Below are 14,176 nucleotides of genomic sequence, written 5' to 3' on the forward strand. Positions count from 1 at the left end.
CATGGCATGAAACTTTTTGTATTTCCCTACTATCATCTTTAGGATTATTTCCTCTATCTTCTTGTCTAACTATACCAATGATTTCTTCTTTGATTAAAATATACACAATTTGTTGTTCACTTAGATGATCGAGAAAGATATTAATATCCATTCGATTAGTGTAGTGAAATTGTCGAATCTAATCACTTAATTTTGCAATGACTCTTTTATTTTCTTGTCAAATCTGATCACTCAATTTTATAATGACTCTTTTATTTTCCTCGTCCACTTCATTTGTAACTTGCAATTCATCGAAATCAGGGGTCCTAATTTTGCAATGCTTAAAACCATTGACAATTCTTTGTGGCTTCACATCAATTGACTATGCATTAACTGTATTTATAGTTCCATCAATGACACTTATCTTTGCTGGTTCCAAAACACAGTCTTCTATCTATTTTAAAAGTAGGCAATTGAAGCATTAAATTGAAATCTTAATACTACTCCTAATACTGTATTACTAAAACATGAATTAAAAAATAAGAAATCAAAACTATAATTTTTGTAACTACACCTCCATTAAGTTATAACCTCCTTATAGTAATAAAATTAGTTAATCCCATCATTATGATTATAGAGAGGTTTTACTGTAATAGAATTTGGACCACATCGAAAAACCGGGTTGCATAAATTAATCATTTAACCATAGTACATTGTCATATAATGTAGGCATACCCCAATTCAAATTGGGTGTATAATTCATGTGTTGTGCGTTATTGGATAAAAGAGGGATTCATTTTCGTCCACATGGTTTCGGTATACGAATAATTAAATATAAGTTAGTATTTCTATGGCTCTGTTTGAATGAACTATTCTATGCCTTGTTGAATCACTTTAATGTCTGATTAGCGTATAAAATACCATAATTATCAAGTATAAGTCAATTTGGGCATGTTTCATGTTTTGTGTATTCTTGGATGAAGAATGAATTTCATTTTCGTTCATGTGGTTTTAGTATACTAAAATTTAAATATAAAACCGATATTTTTATAAATTCTAATTGAATAAATTATTCTCATCTCCTTGAATCACTTCAATGGTTGAGTTAGGGCATGAAGTAACCTAACTATCAAGTGTAGGTCAATTTGTGTGTGATTCATGTTTTGTATATTATTGGATAAAATAGGGAATTCTTTTTCTAACACGTGGTTTCAGTATACGGTATAAGAACAATTAAATGTAAGTTAGTATTTTTGTAATAAACTCTATTCGAGTAAACTATTCTCATCTTCTTGAATTTCAATGGTTTGATTCATGTTTTGTGTAACTTAACTATCAAGTGTAAGTATTGGAAGGAGGTTGAGGAAAGCTTGAAACCAATTCCTACAATGATGAATATAAGCGCAATTTAAATTCCTAGGGAGTTATACATTTAGGTATTGATAAGATCATTTACTATTTCTTGAAGCTGGATCTCTCCCCTGGATCAACCATATAGCCAAGAGAAACCATGAATCAGAATAGAAGAGCTTGCCCCACCTATGAGTAAATATTTCATAATAGCTTCATTAGATCCTACGTCTTTCTTGGTATATTCATATATTAGGTAAGAGCATAAACTGAAAAATCATATTTTCGTCCACGTGATTTCGTTATATTAACAATTAAGGATATTTATTTGAAGTACTCGTATTTCGATCTTTTAACTCAATATATCGTTAATTGACTTAGACATTATATTGAAATTATGAAAATACTATTGTAAAGAATAATGAGAAATGTATTATAAAAACAATAAAATGTAATATGTTAATGGTTCTAATTTACATTACTATTGTTTGTGTACACATTTTTCATTTTTTTTGAAGGATATTTTCATAATTTTAATAGAGTAAACAACATTTTCCCACCCTAGGTTTGGTGAATCTGCAAGTTCCCACCTTTGGTTAATTCATATCCTTAAATTACTAGATAACTGTTTAATCTAAAAGTTAAAAGGGTAAAATGGTCATTTCAAAATAACCCTTCACTTCTCAAATTCACCCCAACGAAAAATTTTAAAATAACCCTTGATTTTCAAATTCACCCCATAAACAATTTCAGGCCATTTCGACCTATTCTCGGTGCAGTCGACCTCTCCCGACACCACCATTACGATCCCCTCAACCCCACATTAAAGCCCTTAACCTCCCTGCTTGATTGAACCCCCTCAATTACCGGCCGCTACTCTTAGTTTCAATCAGTGTTTCATCCAAATTATGGTAGGTCTTGCACTGGAAACCGCCCCCAACACCACCAATAGCATCACCAGCTTCCCCCCCATCAAGACCCCCAACATCGCCAACCGCAATTGGCCATCGATGGCTGCCGCCTCTCCCTTAGGTTTTTGCATTTTGTCGCACATTTCCAGCCAAATTCTGGCACCTCGCCGAGGTGCAATCAGGTGGAAAGTTGGGGATTTTGATGAGGAGGATAAGGGGATGCTGATGGTGGTGTCGGAGAGATCCAATGGCACTAGAATCAGTCTGGATTCTTAGCTTGACCGGGATCCCTAGGGGTTATTTGAGAGAAATTTGAGATGTAAAGATTATTTTGAGAGAAAAGTAACGGTGCTAAATTAAGGGTGAGAATCTGCAATTTATGACACAGGGGTGGGAACTTTGCAAATTCGCCAAACCGTGGGTGGGAAAATGTTGTTTACTCATTTTAATATAATTTCACAAAGTCCTACTCTAGTAAGTTGTATTTTATGACACTATTTGAATTAGCCAATGCCAAAAGTACCCTCGTCTCTAGGGGTATGCTGAAATTTAGGGTAGAACCAAAGCCGATCCTAACATGGTAGGTTTTGGTTCTTAAGAATTAGAATCAAGCCTCCCCAATTCCGGTTCTGGTTCGGTTCGTAAATTGTAGGAATTGCGAATCGAAAACAGAACCTAGGTTTGGGTACCTTGTTAGGAACCGGTGTGGATCCGGGACTCAAAAATTTCATTAAAATATGGGAGCGTTGTAATTGTACATATAAAAAAAGAAATCTGATTTAGGGTTTGTTATTTTATAATTTTAGGAAAAATTTTAGAAAGTATATTCCCTCCGTCGACTACAGCTTGCTGTTTGTCAATCTTCAGTGCCATTCTCTCCCATTCGTCGGTCTCTAGTGCCATTCTCTCCTGTTATTCGAATCTCCGATGCCTCTTTGTTATTGGGCGTCGCAAGTCTTGTTCTCAGTTCTTCCTCCCTAATTCTATCGAGACTTTACTTTGCAATTCACCAGGTATGCCACGAATTCTTTTCGCTCTATATTTCTTTTTTAGTTTTTGATTTCTTGGCTAGATTTGTTGGCTTAATGATTGTGAATTTGTGAGAGAGAGATTTCACTATACTTTCGTATTCTATTTCCTGTTATCTTTGAATATTGTACATTGATTTGATTTCTTGAAAATAGAAAGAAACGGTTGGACTAAGTTTAGGAAAACCATGATTTAATTTCTTGTTTGTACTGTATTTTTTGGGTCATTGAATTTTAAGAATACATTCAAATTATAATTATTTATTTATTAACGTCGCAAATTTATGTTTTTGGGTAGTGAGTATTTAACAACAAATTAATTTTCATAGTGATTTGTAAACTTAGAACAACATTGATCATGCAACTCTATGGAGTAGTATTCATGGAGTTTTGACTGTAACACTTATGTTGGATTCGAGATATAAATTGGATATAGATTCGTATAAACTTAAGCCAAATTATAAGAAGGTATTTATAACCTTTATAATTTCATGATATAAATACAATAATTGGTCGTAATTGGTGGGTCACATGCCTTTATTTCTTTAATTAGAAAATTTGCACCTACTTACTTAACCAACAAATCAAATCAAGTGTATGAGTTCACATAGTTTTAAATTGATGCAATGAAAATTAATGACTATGTATGTGTGTGTGTGACTGACTTTTCTTGTTTTGGACTGCATTTTTTATACATGTATATCTAATTAGAAGTTGTGCAAGTTAATGTGTTGTGATTTAATTTCTCTTTCACATAAAGTTAATGGTGCATAATATCTTCATTTCTATGTTTACAGGAACAATGTCTTTAAATAGCGATGACAGTTTCGAGATGCCTTATATTCGTATAGAGGTGACATCAACTCTTTGGGGATTTACTAAGCCACTTATCAAGTCTTATATGTGGCAACATTTTCAAAAGATTGTTAATGAGATGTTGTTATGTTATTTATATTTAAAATGTTATGTAATTTTAAATTTGGGAACAACATTTGGTAAGTTGGAATATTTGTTATTTTTATTGTAGACTGTATTTGAATTTTTGTAAACAGATAGGGGCGTATTTGTAATTTTCAAGGGTGTTTTTATAATTTTTTAAACTAATATGGATCATTTAATTGTTTTGGTTCCATATTTCAGGAACAAGTTGGTTCTGGTTCCTTCAAAAAATCTAAGGTACCTGGATCTGATCACGCCTACTCATCTTGTTGAATCACTTCGATGGTTGAGTTAAAAGCCCCCAAACATGATGGTACTTTAGACTATTTAGAGTGTTACCTAGTGTTTTGAAATTCGGACTGGACCAGTCTGATTGAGAATCGACAGCCTCTCCGGTCTGGTTCAAGTTTTAGGAGGGTTTTTGTTAGATTTCAAATCTATAGGGACTAACTTGTAATTTTTAAGGGTGTTTTCAATATTTCAAATTTTAGGGACTAATTCAAATTTTTAGGGCATTTTTGCAATATCTTAAAGTTTTAGGAACTAACGAAAATTTTTAAAGATATTTTCAATATATTAAAATTTTAGGGACTAATTTTGAATTTTTTAAAAATATTTTTGTTGCTGATGTCACCTGTCCATCCGACCAATCAGACCAATTAACCCAAGAACCAAACCCTTGACCAAGTCAAGGCCTAGTTCGATTTTCAAAACCTTGGTGTCACGCATGTGAAAAGAATAAATATAAGTCATTGGATCTTTGAGTACCAAACCCTAAAATGTACCACTTGTCTTATTAACATTGTTTTAAAACTAGACCCCATAAGGCTATCGAGTTCCAAGTTGACCAATTCACCTGATTAAACTAACGACTTCTTGTGATCCAAAAAAGTTTAAAATCTTGCAAACACACCCCTAAAAAATAATCAATCCCTACAGGTTTAAAATCTAGCAAATACACCCCTACAATCTGTTTGGGTTTTGACTTTTCCGACCTAATTTTGAGTTATTATGACAACCAAAATTCAATCCGACATCATCACCTAAATCTCTGTCCTCCACCATACAAAACCTTTCTAACCTCGGAACTCGATAACCCCTCATTTGCCAATTGTGACTCGTATATACTGTCACGATTGGGTTGATTTTTCTAGCCCGACTGTGACTCGCATATTGGGTTGAATTTTCCGACCAAATTCTGGCTTATTCCCACGTCCAAAATTCAATCAACACCACCCGTTGAACTACCAACCTCTACTCTACAAAAACCCTCTAACCTCGATACTTGATAAACCTCTGTTCGCCAGCAATCAAATTAGAGATTTTGTGAATAGTGAAAAATGGTAACCCGAACTAAAGAGGTTGCCTCGTCCCAATTGGACCAGTCCGGTTCGGATTTTAAAACAGTGCTTATTAAATCACCTGGTTATCATTTTAAAAGCGTTTTTTTTTTTTTTTTTTTGGCAATAAAAAGATTTAGAAACCTGAATACATTTTGCAAACTCAAGTTCGAAACTAGAGCTCCCACCAAACTAAGAAGTGAAAAAAATGGCTTTTGATAATGCAGATGTAAGAACAAACCATAAACTTGACCGCTTGACTAATACTATGTAGGTATCATATTACAAATCTCAATACAATTTCCCATTGTTTTGTTCCATATTCCAAATTTAAGCTAATAAACATAAAATTTCCAATAGATAAGCATAAAACATACTGCTAAAGTCGACAAAAAATGGGGCGAAACGAAGAAACTAATGCCTAACCAAAGATACAAAGACTTCTTCCTATCTTCATTCGAGTGTTACAAGATCTTCCCACACACAGAGCTAATAGTATAATTATGGATGTACAAAAATTAATAAAATATCAAATGTACAGATGCAGTGGAAAATGAGTAAAGGCAGGTACAAAGAAACTCATCTCCGGAAGTGAATATTCATAACTGATGGCTGCATGAACAAAGTATGCTGAATGGAGAGCGCAAGCGGCAAAAATGGATGGAATAGGAATGAAGAAATCCTTTTTGTCCGACTATCTATAGTACCGGCTTCAGGACCTAAATAAAAACAGGAACGTCAATACCATACACTCAATCTAAAATCAAGCTAACCAATTAAAGTAGAGCAAATTCAAGCATGAACTCATAAAAGGATGTAAATAGAAGATAGGATATGAAATGAAGCAAAATGCATTGCTCTGAATTCGTTTAAATTGCATTGCAGTGAGGTAGAGTTATATACCTGGCTTAAGCTTAAATTTGAGGGTTTGTGGTTGCCTTCTGGAAATGAATTTAATGGGATGATCTGTCGATTGTCTGTGCCGATCAGCTGCAGAAATCAGCTGCAACAACATGACATAAGCATGGTTATAAATCATCAAAATCTGAGTATTGCATGGTTGCTCATAGTGTGAAAAATGCAATAGAATGACACAATTGCTGTAGCCAATATTTGCATAACATCACAAACCAAAACCTAAAAACACGTTTCAGATGGGACAATACAGGTCAAGTCAATCTTCAAAACAGACAGGCTTCTGACAAAAAAAAGAAGCAAATCTCAAATTGATACAGACAATAATCAGGCCCATTCCCATAAGCCTATGCTAACATAACTTTCAAACTGCTGTTCTCGACTACAAATAGAAATTTAGTATACCAGTTATAGTCGGTAACATAAGTATGAAAAAGATCTACTATCATAAAGTACGAACCATAAATAAGAGAAAAGGAATCAAACCTTCTCATCATAGCGAAAGAGAGATTGATCGAAATAGGGGGAAGGACTCTGTGACTGACAACTAAAAGGCAAAGAAGCCAGCATCTTCTTCACAAACTGTCATCAGTTGTTTAGACTGTCAGATAGAGAAGATGCAAACAGAGTGGGGGGAAAAAAAAAAAAAAAAAAAGAAAGAATAAGAAAGCATAAGTTAAAAAAGATAGAGAAACCTGAACCTGTGGAGAACTACCAGCTTTATTTTTCATGGACCTTAGTTGCTCAAGAGCATAAATGTTGTTTGAGTGAGATGATATGAAGTTCATATACAATGAATTTCTAGTTGTTGCGTGGAAATGATCACAAAACTGCTCAAACAAGAAGTAAAGCTCATCTGCTGAGTTCTACAGGAAGTAGCAAATCATATGCATGTCAGAAGACCAAAGAGGTTCACTAATAGTATAAGAAATTGAACTCAAGTTAAAAATAAATACCTGATAAAATGCAATGACCTCAGTTGTCTCCATATTATATACAACAAAAAATGCAGTATGGTGATCAGCATTTCGGGATACCTAAATATCACAAATGTCAGTCACCACATAATTCATAAAAAACACTCTGGTATTGAGGACAAAAATTATCCAGCTGAAAACACTGAACAAAAAAGAGTTTATAGATAAACACACAACAATAAACTTCATCTCATTTGTTTAGGCATATGTTTCTTAAAAGCTTGTAGAATTGCCATGTTGTATAAGAAGAATTTATCAGGTATTAGACTAAGACAAGAGAGAAGTCCATGAAGATTTATTACCCCTGTATTTACATTTTACAAGGGGGTTAAAAAAAATCCCTTTTTTAGGTTCAGTAAACTGACAAAAATGTGGATTTTTCAGGGTTCAAGTTAATGAAAATAATCTGTGAAGAGGTACAAGCTTGAAATTAAAGATCCAAAATAAAATCTCAACAATCAGTGAATTGGGTACCTTTCCACACACCCTCGTGGCTAAATACGTGTAAGAAATCTTGGCAGCATATTTTCTTCTTGAAACCGTAGGTAAAAGTGAGTATTTTTTAGTAGCATATGGTCATGAACACATAAACCAATGATTCCATGAACAACATATTGAGAATGACAATAAAACAGTTTAGACTGAATTTCAACAGAATGTAGCCTATTTAATAAACATTTGAAAGGAAGAATACATGAATCCACAATCCATAACTATAAACAAAGTATCAAGCAGTTTGAAAGGTAATCAGCAGGAAATTGCCAATAAAGGCATATATCATATAACCATATCATGTTGAAATCTGGATATGGCACAGTAGGAGTTTATAAAGTACATTGAATGAGGAAGCTCATTCCCTCAAGCCACTAGATTCTGGTAGTCCCCATATGTATCTATTCAGTACTTATCACATAGGTGTGGTTTTATAACATAGCTAGAAAGAGTAAATGACTCACCCCTGCATCTACACTACCAAACTTGATTAGCAGGTGATGTCGGTCCAGGAACTGTACCTGCCCAATAGTTGTGATTGAATAACTTGTTAGTTTTTATGTCTGCAGATGATCCCCAAAAAAACCTGTACAGTACTACGCCACGGAAAACATAGAAGGGATATGTAAGAGATATTCAAATTTCACGTAAAGGGAGAAATACCAATATGAATATGAGGATAAAATAAGAAGTTAACCAATACCTTCCAGATGATCAAGTCAACATAATCTTGAAAATGGAAGTAGAATTTCTTCTTAAGGCATTGGATCCTCTGGTCATAAAATATATATATATATATATATATAAAAAAAAAAAAAAAACTTATTAGATTAATAGTTTCACTAAAATAAAAATGTTTTAAAATTTCTTAAAAATCTACAAGTCAGATTAGATGAAAGTTACTGTAAACTTAAAAGCCTCACATACCATAAAAAGGTATCTATAAAAAAATCTCAAGACAGACTAGGTTCACAAGGAGAAAAACAAAATACGGCATAAAGTACTCACTAAAGCACACAAATCCCTCCACAGAAAAATACATGTGAAATGTCAGAACTAATAGAAGGTGTATTAGTCCACCTAGATCACTTCTCCAAAAACACAAGGAGGATTTTGTTCTGTTGATTTATTTTTCCTCCTCTTTACCAAGAAAAACAGTTCCCTTTTCTTATTTAAGAAAGAAAAAAGCATATGGGAGAAGCAAAGATTATATTTGGTGTTGAACTTAGGGGCTTGTCATATCATATGCTCTATCCCAAGTTGTATTGGGGAATTCATGGGGAAAGAACTGAAGGAGATTTGCCAAATAAATTTTCTTGTTCCCTTATATAGTAATTACTTGATACATACTCCAATGAAATAAGAATAAGACCCCATATATAACATAAAGTAAGAAGTTAAATGACCAACCGTTGTTTGATCTGTTTCTTCGTTCCATATTCCTCGGAATATAAATGAAAGCAATCGCTGTTTGATGCCACTCAAAAAGGGATTATCTTGATTGGGCTGGTCATGATTTGAACCATTCTCAATGTTATTCCCAGGCAGGTGATGTAACCTACTTCTGTCAGAAGTAGTCATATACTGCATACAGAAGCTAATTTGTTGGTCGATAGATCCACAAAAAGCAAACAATGAATGTCTGTATATATATATATATATATATATATCTATATATATTGTAAGATTATGGATAAATACATAACAATCATGAATAACTATCAATATGAATGCCATTATATTCATAACAACCCCTAAACTCTGAACATTAATTTCTGTAAACAGACTGAGTGCCATGTATAAAGATCTACTGATTCATAGAGTAAATATGTTGAAAAGTTGATGCTTCATATTTGATCCCATAATCAAGTGTACCCATTAGATACCTTAAAACTGTTTTAGCAACACCAAAATGAACTTGACTAAGTTCCAACATATATCGTGAAAGTAAACATGTAATAACTACTTCCTACTCAAATACTCATAAAAATATACATAATAAAATACATGTATAATAACCTAAATAGTTGGGTCCAAATTTTTCTTTTATTAAACAAATACATTCTTTATACAAAATTAGTATCATAAACAAAAACTATCAAAACTATGTAGACAGTGTAGCCATTCCTCCTTGCGTGCCGACGTCCATCCGACCGTGTCCTCACCTAAATCCTGCAAAAACATAAAAAGACAACGGGATGAGCACAAATAATGCTCAGTAAGTAAACCCTCTAGTCAGCTATCCCTGTAACTCTTTCTCTCTAAGTCTTTCCTTACAATTCTCATTTACTATCTCTTTTATACTTCTCTCTGTTTTCTCTTTCTGTTTCTCTTTCTTAGAACTCTTTTCTACTAACTCTCTTTAGTAAGTCACGATCCCATCTTACCGGGGGCACGGCCGGGACTCGCTCCCGCTCTCTGTGACTTATAATCGTTCTTAGCCGATCGGACTCGGTTATGCATGAATTCGGAACCCTTGGCCATGTGAGTATATAATCTCTCTCTCGAGTACTCTCGGGTATAGCCCTCATCTGCATGCACTCTGACGGGCTACACCACTTCTCTCTCTCATACTCATGCCGCTCTCTCAATGCGGCATACATGCGGGAATACTCTACCCATTACTCATGGGTTCCCCATTGAACAATCTACTCTATTCTCTTTTTCTCTCTTTTCTCTTAATAAAGCTCACACTCAAAGTTCTCTACTCTTTCTCTAACACATAATTAATGCATATGGATGATTCATGCTCATTAATGCACTCATGAAAAGCACAAATGCAATGTTGCATCAAAGACAGTCATTCTGCATAGGTCACACTCAAGAAGGCATAACTTGAGTTATACACATTGGACTATTTTTGTCTTGTTTTAAAGCTTAGAGACAGGGCTATAACTTTTATGTTTTGGTCTAAACCCAGTTCAATCTGTAAGATGTCCAAACATCACTCAGAAGATCACGGCTGTGACAGGGCAGTTTGGTAACATGTTTTCACTTAGGCATTTCATCAAGCAACTAATGTGCATACAAGAACTCTACTTTACTATAACTTTTCTTCTCTTCTTAAACATCCAAAATGGGAGGAAAACTCCCTCATATAGTCATGATTCCTGCCAAGGAAAACACTCCCAAAAATATTCATGCAAACTCCTCCAACTTCAACTCAATTTCAATCTCTCTTCACACATCAAACACTTCTCATAATTAAAGTGTATTCAACAACCACAAAGCAAATATTCATCTCAACTCAATTCTTAATAACATAACATACTTATACATAGATAAATCTCTACTCAATCTCTACTTAAAGGATTTCTCAAATCTCAACTTGGGTTGGATTTACTTACCTTATGGGTAATTGGCTTCTCTAGCACTTCTCCTTCCCTTTTGTATCTTGGCTTCTATCTACAACTTTAAACAAACAATAACAACATAAGACTTTAACAAATCATAAGCAAATTCTCATCTAAAGCAAGAATCCTTACCTTAAGATGCTTTAGATTAAATCTCTACTAAAAACTACCCCAAAAATCCTTACAAATTCTTGGAAGATTGAGTGGAGGATTGAGAGAAATTAGGGAATGAGAATGGCGGTGGAGATGGTGAAGAATGAAGGGCTTTCAACACAACTCTTTTTAGCTCAACTTATATACAATCATTCCCATTTTGCCCTTGCTCTTTTTTAGAAATTTCATCTATATCCCTTAGTCAATTACAATAATGCCCTTATTTTTATTACATTCTCCATGAAATTCTATCTCTTTTCGCTCCTCACTTTTTCAACTAATTTTGAGTGAAAATACCATTTTACCTCTTATGAAAGTTTAAGGGATTTACTTCACATTTTTCTCAAAATAACTTTAACAAAATTCAACTAAGGGCCAATCAACCAAAAATAACAACATGCAAGCTCAATTGAGAACAAATCAATAAACATTCAAGCAATGCAACAATAATTTAACTACATACCTTAAGTGAGGCATTACAAAGCCTGTAACAATGATACCTATTCTAGTGATAATAATATACAAAGACTACTAATTCAAACTTTTGTAATTAGTAGCATGTACTATCTTAGAGCATCAAACTCTTTATTCTTTAAATATAAATTAAAAAGTGAGTTTGACTCTCCATATTTAGAGAGTCAAATTTCAATCTCTATCTTAATTTTAAATAATAAATTATAAGTTTTTATGCATTTTATTTATGATTTATCTCTCCTATTAAGTTTCTTTCTTGAAAAAACATATTCTCTCTCCTAAAATTTAAAGAGTCTATTGGATTTGAATAAAAATTTTGTTCTCTTTATTTAAAAATCAATAAAGATGCTCTTTAAAATAAAGAGCATAATTAAAGATGTTCTTAGCACCATAATCTTTCTTCACCTTATCATTTGCACCAAAGGAGTAACCCTTGGTTTGCAACCTAGTAGATTAAACTTCTTGAGAATATTTTTCAGAATATTTCTTTTGAGAAATGAAAATCCAATTTTTCATTTGGGATACTTCAATTCACAAAAAATTGATGTAGTAGCCCAAAAGTCACTCATCTTATAAGAACTTATCATATTTTTTTTAACAATAAAATTACAGTTACAACTTTCTCATACAACTTTTTTATATAACCCTAAGATTGTAACTTGCGATTGGTCAGTTTGTATTTGAGCAAACGAGACCCACTACAAACTGACCAATCACGAGTTGCCAGATTAGGGCTGTATGAAAAGATTGTATGAAAAAGTTGTAAGTGCAGTGTTGTTTCTTTTTTAAATTGCAAAAGCATATTTTCATCATTGTTAGTAAAAATTAAGTCGTCAACATTCACTAAGACAACAAGAATGAGAGACTCTTTCTTCAAAGCAAAAAGTGAGGATTCATTCTTAACTTTAAAAACCTTTCATCAAAGTTTTTTATCAATTTCGGCATACCAAGTTCGAAGAACTTGAGTTTTCCTTAAACTGTACACTTTCTCTTTTTTTTTTCTCCTTCCACAAGAAAACCCTAGGGTTGCTCCACATACACCTGTCTTTTTGAAACTCCATTCATAAAGGCAAACTTTACATCAAGGTGAAAAAATTTCCATCTCTTTTATGTAGCAAAAGTAATCAAAGTTTTTATATTTTTCAAGCTTCCAATAGGAGCAAAAGTTTTCATAAAATCAATGCCTAGCTTTTGAGTGAATCCTCTGGCTATTGTTAAGATATAAGCTTAGGAGTAGTTTGGGTTAAAATGTAATATTGGAAAGTAGTTAGGACATTGTAAATTTTTGGGTTAAAGTGTCATAAATCAAAGTTTGCAAGACATGCAATGTTTTGTATCAACGACTTCATAAAAGAACCACGCGCGATATTCCAGTTAATTAATGAAAATCTCATATTTCTCTTCTCTTCAATTTCATGCTTGTTCTTAGTTTTCTTCTAATTGATTCTAGAAAAATCTTCTTGTGGTATCAGAGCCAATGACTAACGTCAAATCTGATTTTCCTTCATTTTCTCAACAACCAAACAGTTCAAAGAAAATGCAACATTTATCATCTTCATCAACTTGAGTTATGCTATCCACTAGTATTCAAGCTATTTGCATCGAAATTGATCAAAGACAATTATCAGTTATGGTGATGGCAAGTGTGTAGATGGTAAAATCTACGGTTGATTCGGAAGGGATGGATCCTGTGAAATTTGAGCCATTAACAATCTGATGGACTGGCACAAAGAGGAAAAGAGAATGTGAAGGCTTGGTAAACACCAGTGTGGTGTCTATCGTAGGCACTCCGATGCTCAAGTCAGCGAGGTTGAAGGTATTTTAGTGAGGGATGAGAGCGGGAAGAGTTATTAGAATAATGCGACAGTTCTTAAGAGCTAAGTGCTATGGGTTATTTCTAAATGAATAATGAGAGGGTTGGCCCCTATTTATATACTGAACCTAGGAGGTTGGTGTCCTAGTAGGATTCCAAGTCCTACTTGCTAAATGAGTCTCAATCAGGAAAGAAGTATTATCCCGTACCTTTATGAGATTAGACTTACCACTTTAAGTAAGATTCTGGATCTTAACTGAAATAAAAAGTAAATAGGATTTTGAATCCTATTTTGGGACTGTTGTGGGCTACTGGGCTGGAACCCAATATAGCTTAACTTATAGGATAGCCTTGTAAGTAATTGATCTACCATATGCAACAGAAAACAAAACTTCAATAGGTAAATCAATTACTTTTCTTTTCCTAGATCTAAGTATAGATTATACTGTTTA

The 14,176-nt window shown here is 33.5% G+C and overlaps 1 protein-coding gene across 1 annotated transcript; it reads right to left on the reverse strand.

The window, feature by feature from the left end:
* Positions 1–5,876: 5,876 nt before the first annotated feature.
* On the reverse strand, positions 5,877–9,512 carry LOC116146562 (light-mediated development protein DET1-like). Its single transcript, XM_031431985.1, has 8 exons — positions 9,342–9,512; positions 8,635–8,703; positions 8,396–8,452; positions 7,419–7,499; positions 7,158–7,328; positions 6,949–7,044; positions 6,451–6,550; positions 5,877–6,266 (listed from the first exon to the last, which is right to left on the reverse strand). Exons 1-8 carry the CDS (start codon positions 9,510–9,512, stop codon positions 6,127–6,129), a joined length of 885 nt encoding a protein of 294 aa, XP_031287845.1. The 3' UTR covers positions 5,877–6,126.
* Between the last annotated feature and the right edge of the window lie 4,664 nt (positions 9,513–14,176).

Source organism: Pistacia vera, unplaced genomic scaffold, assembly GCF_008641045.1.
Source record: "Pistacia vera cultivar Batoury unplaced genomic scaffold, PisVer_v2 Contig479, whole genome shotgun sequence".
In the NCBI taxonomy this organism is placed as follows: Eukaryota; Viridiplantae; Streptophyta; class Magnoliopsida; order Sapindales; family Anacardiaceae; genus Pistacia; species Pistacia vera.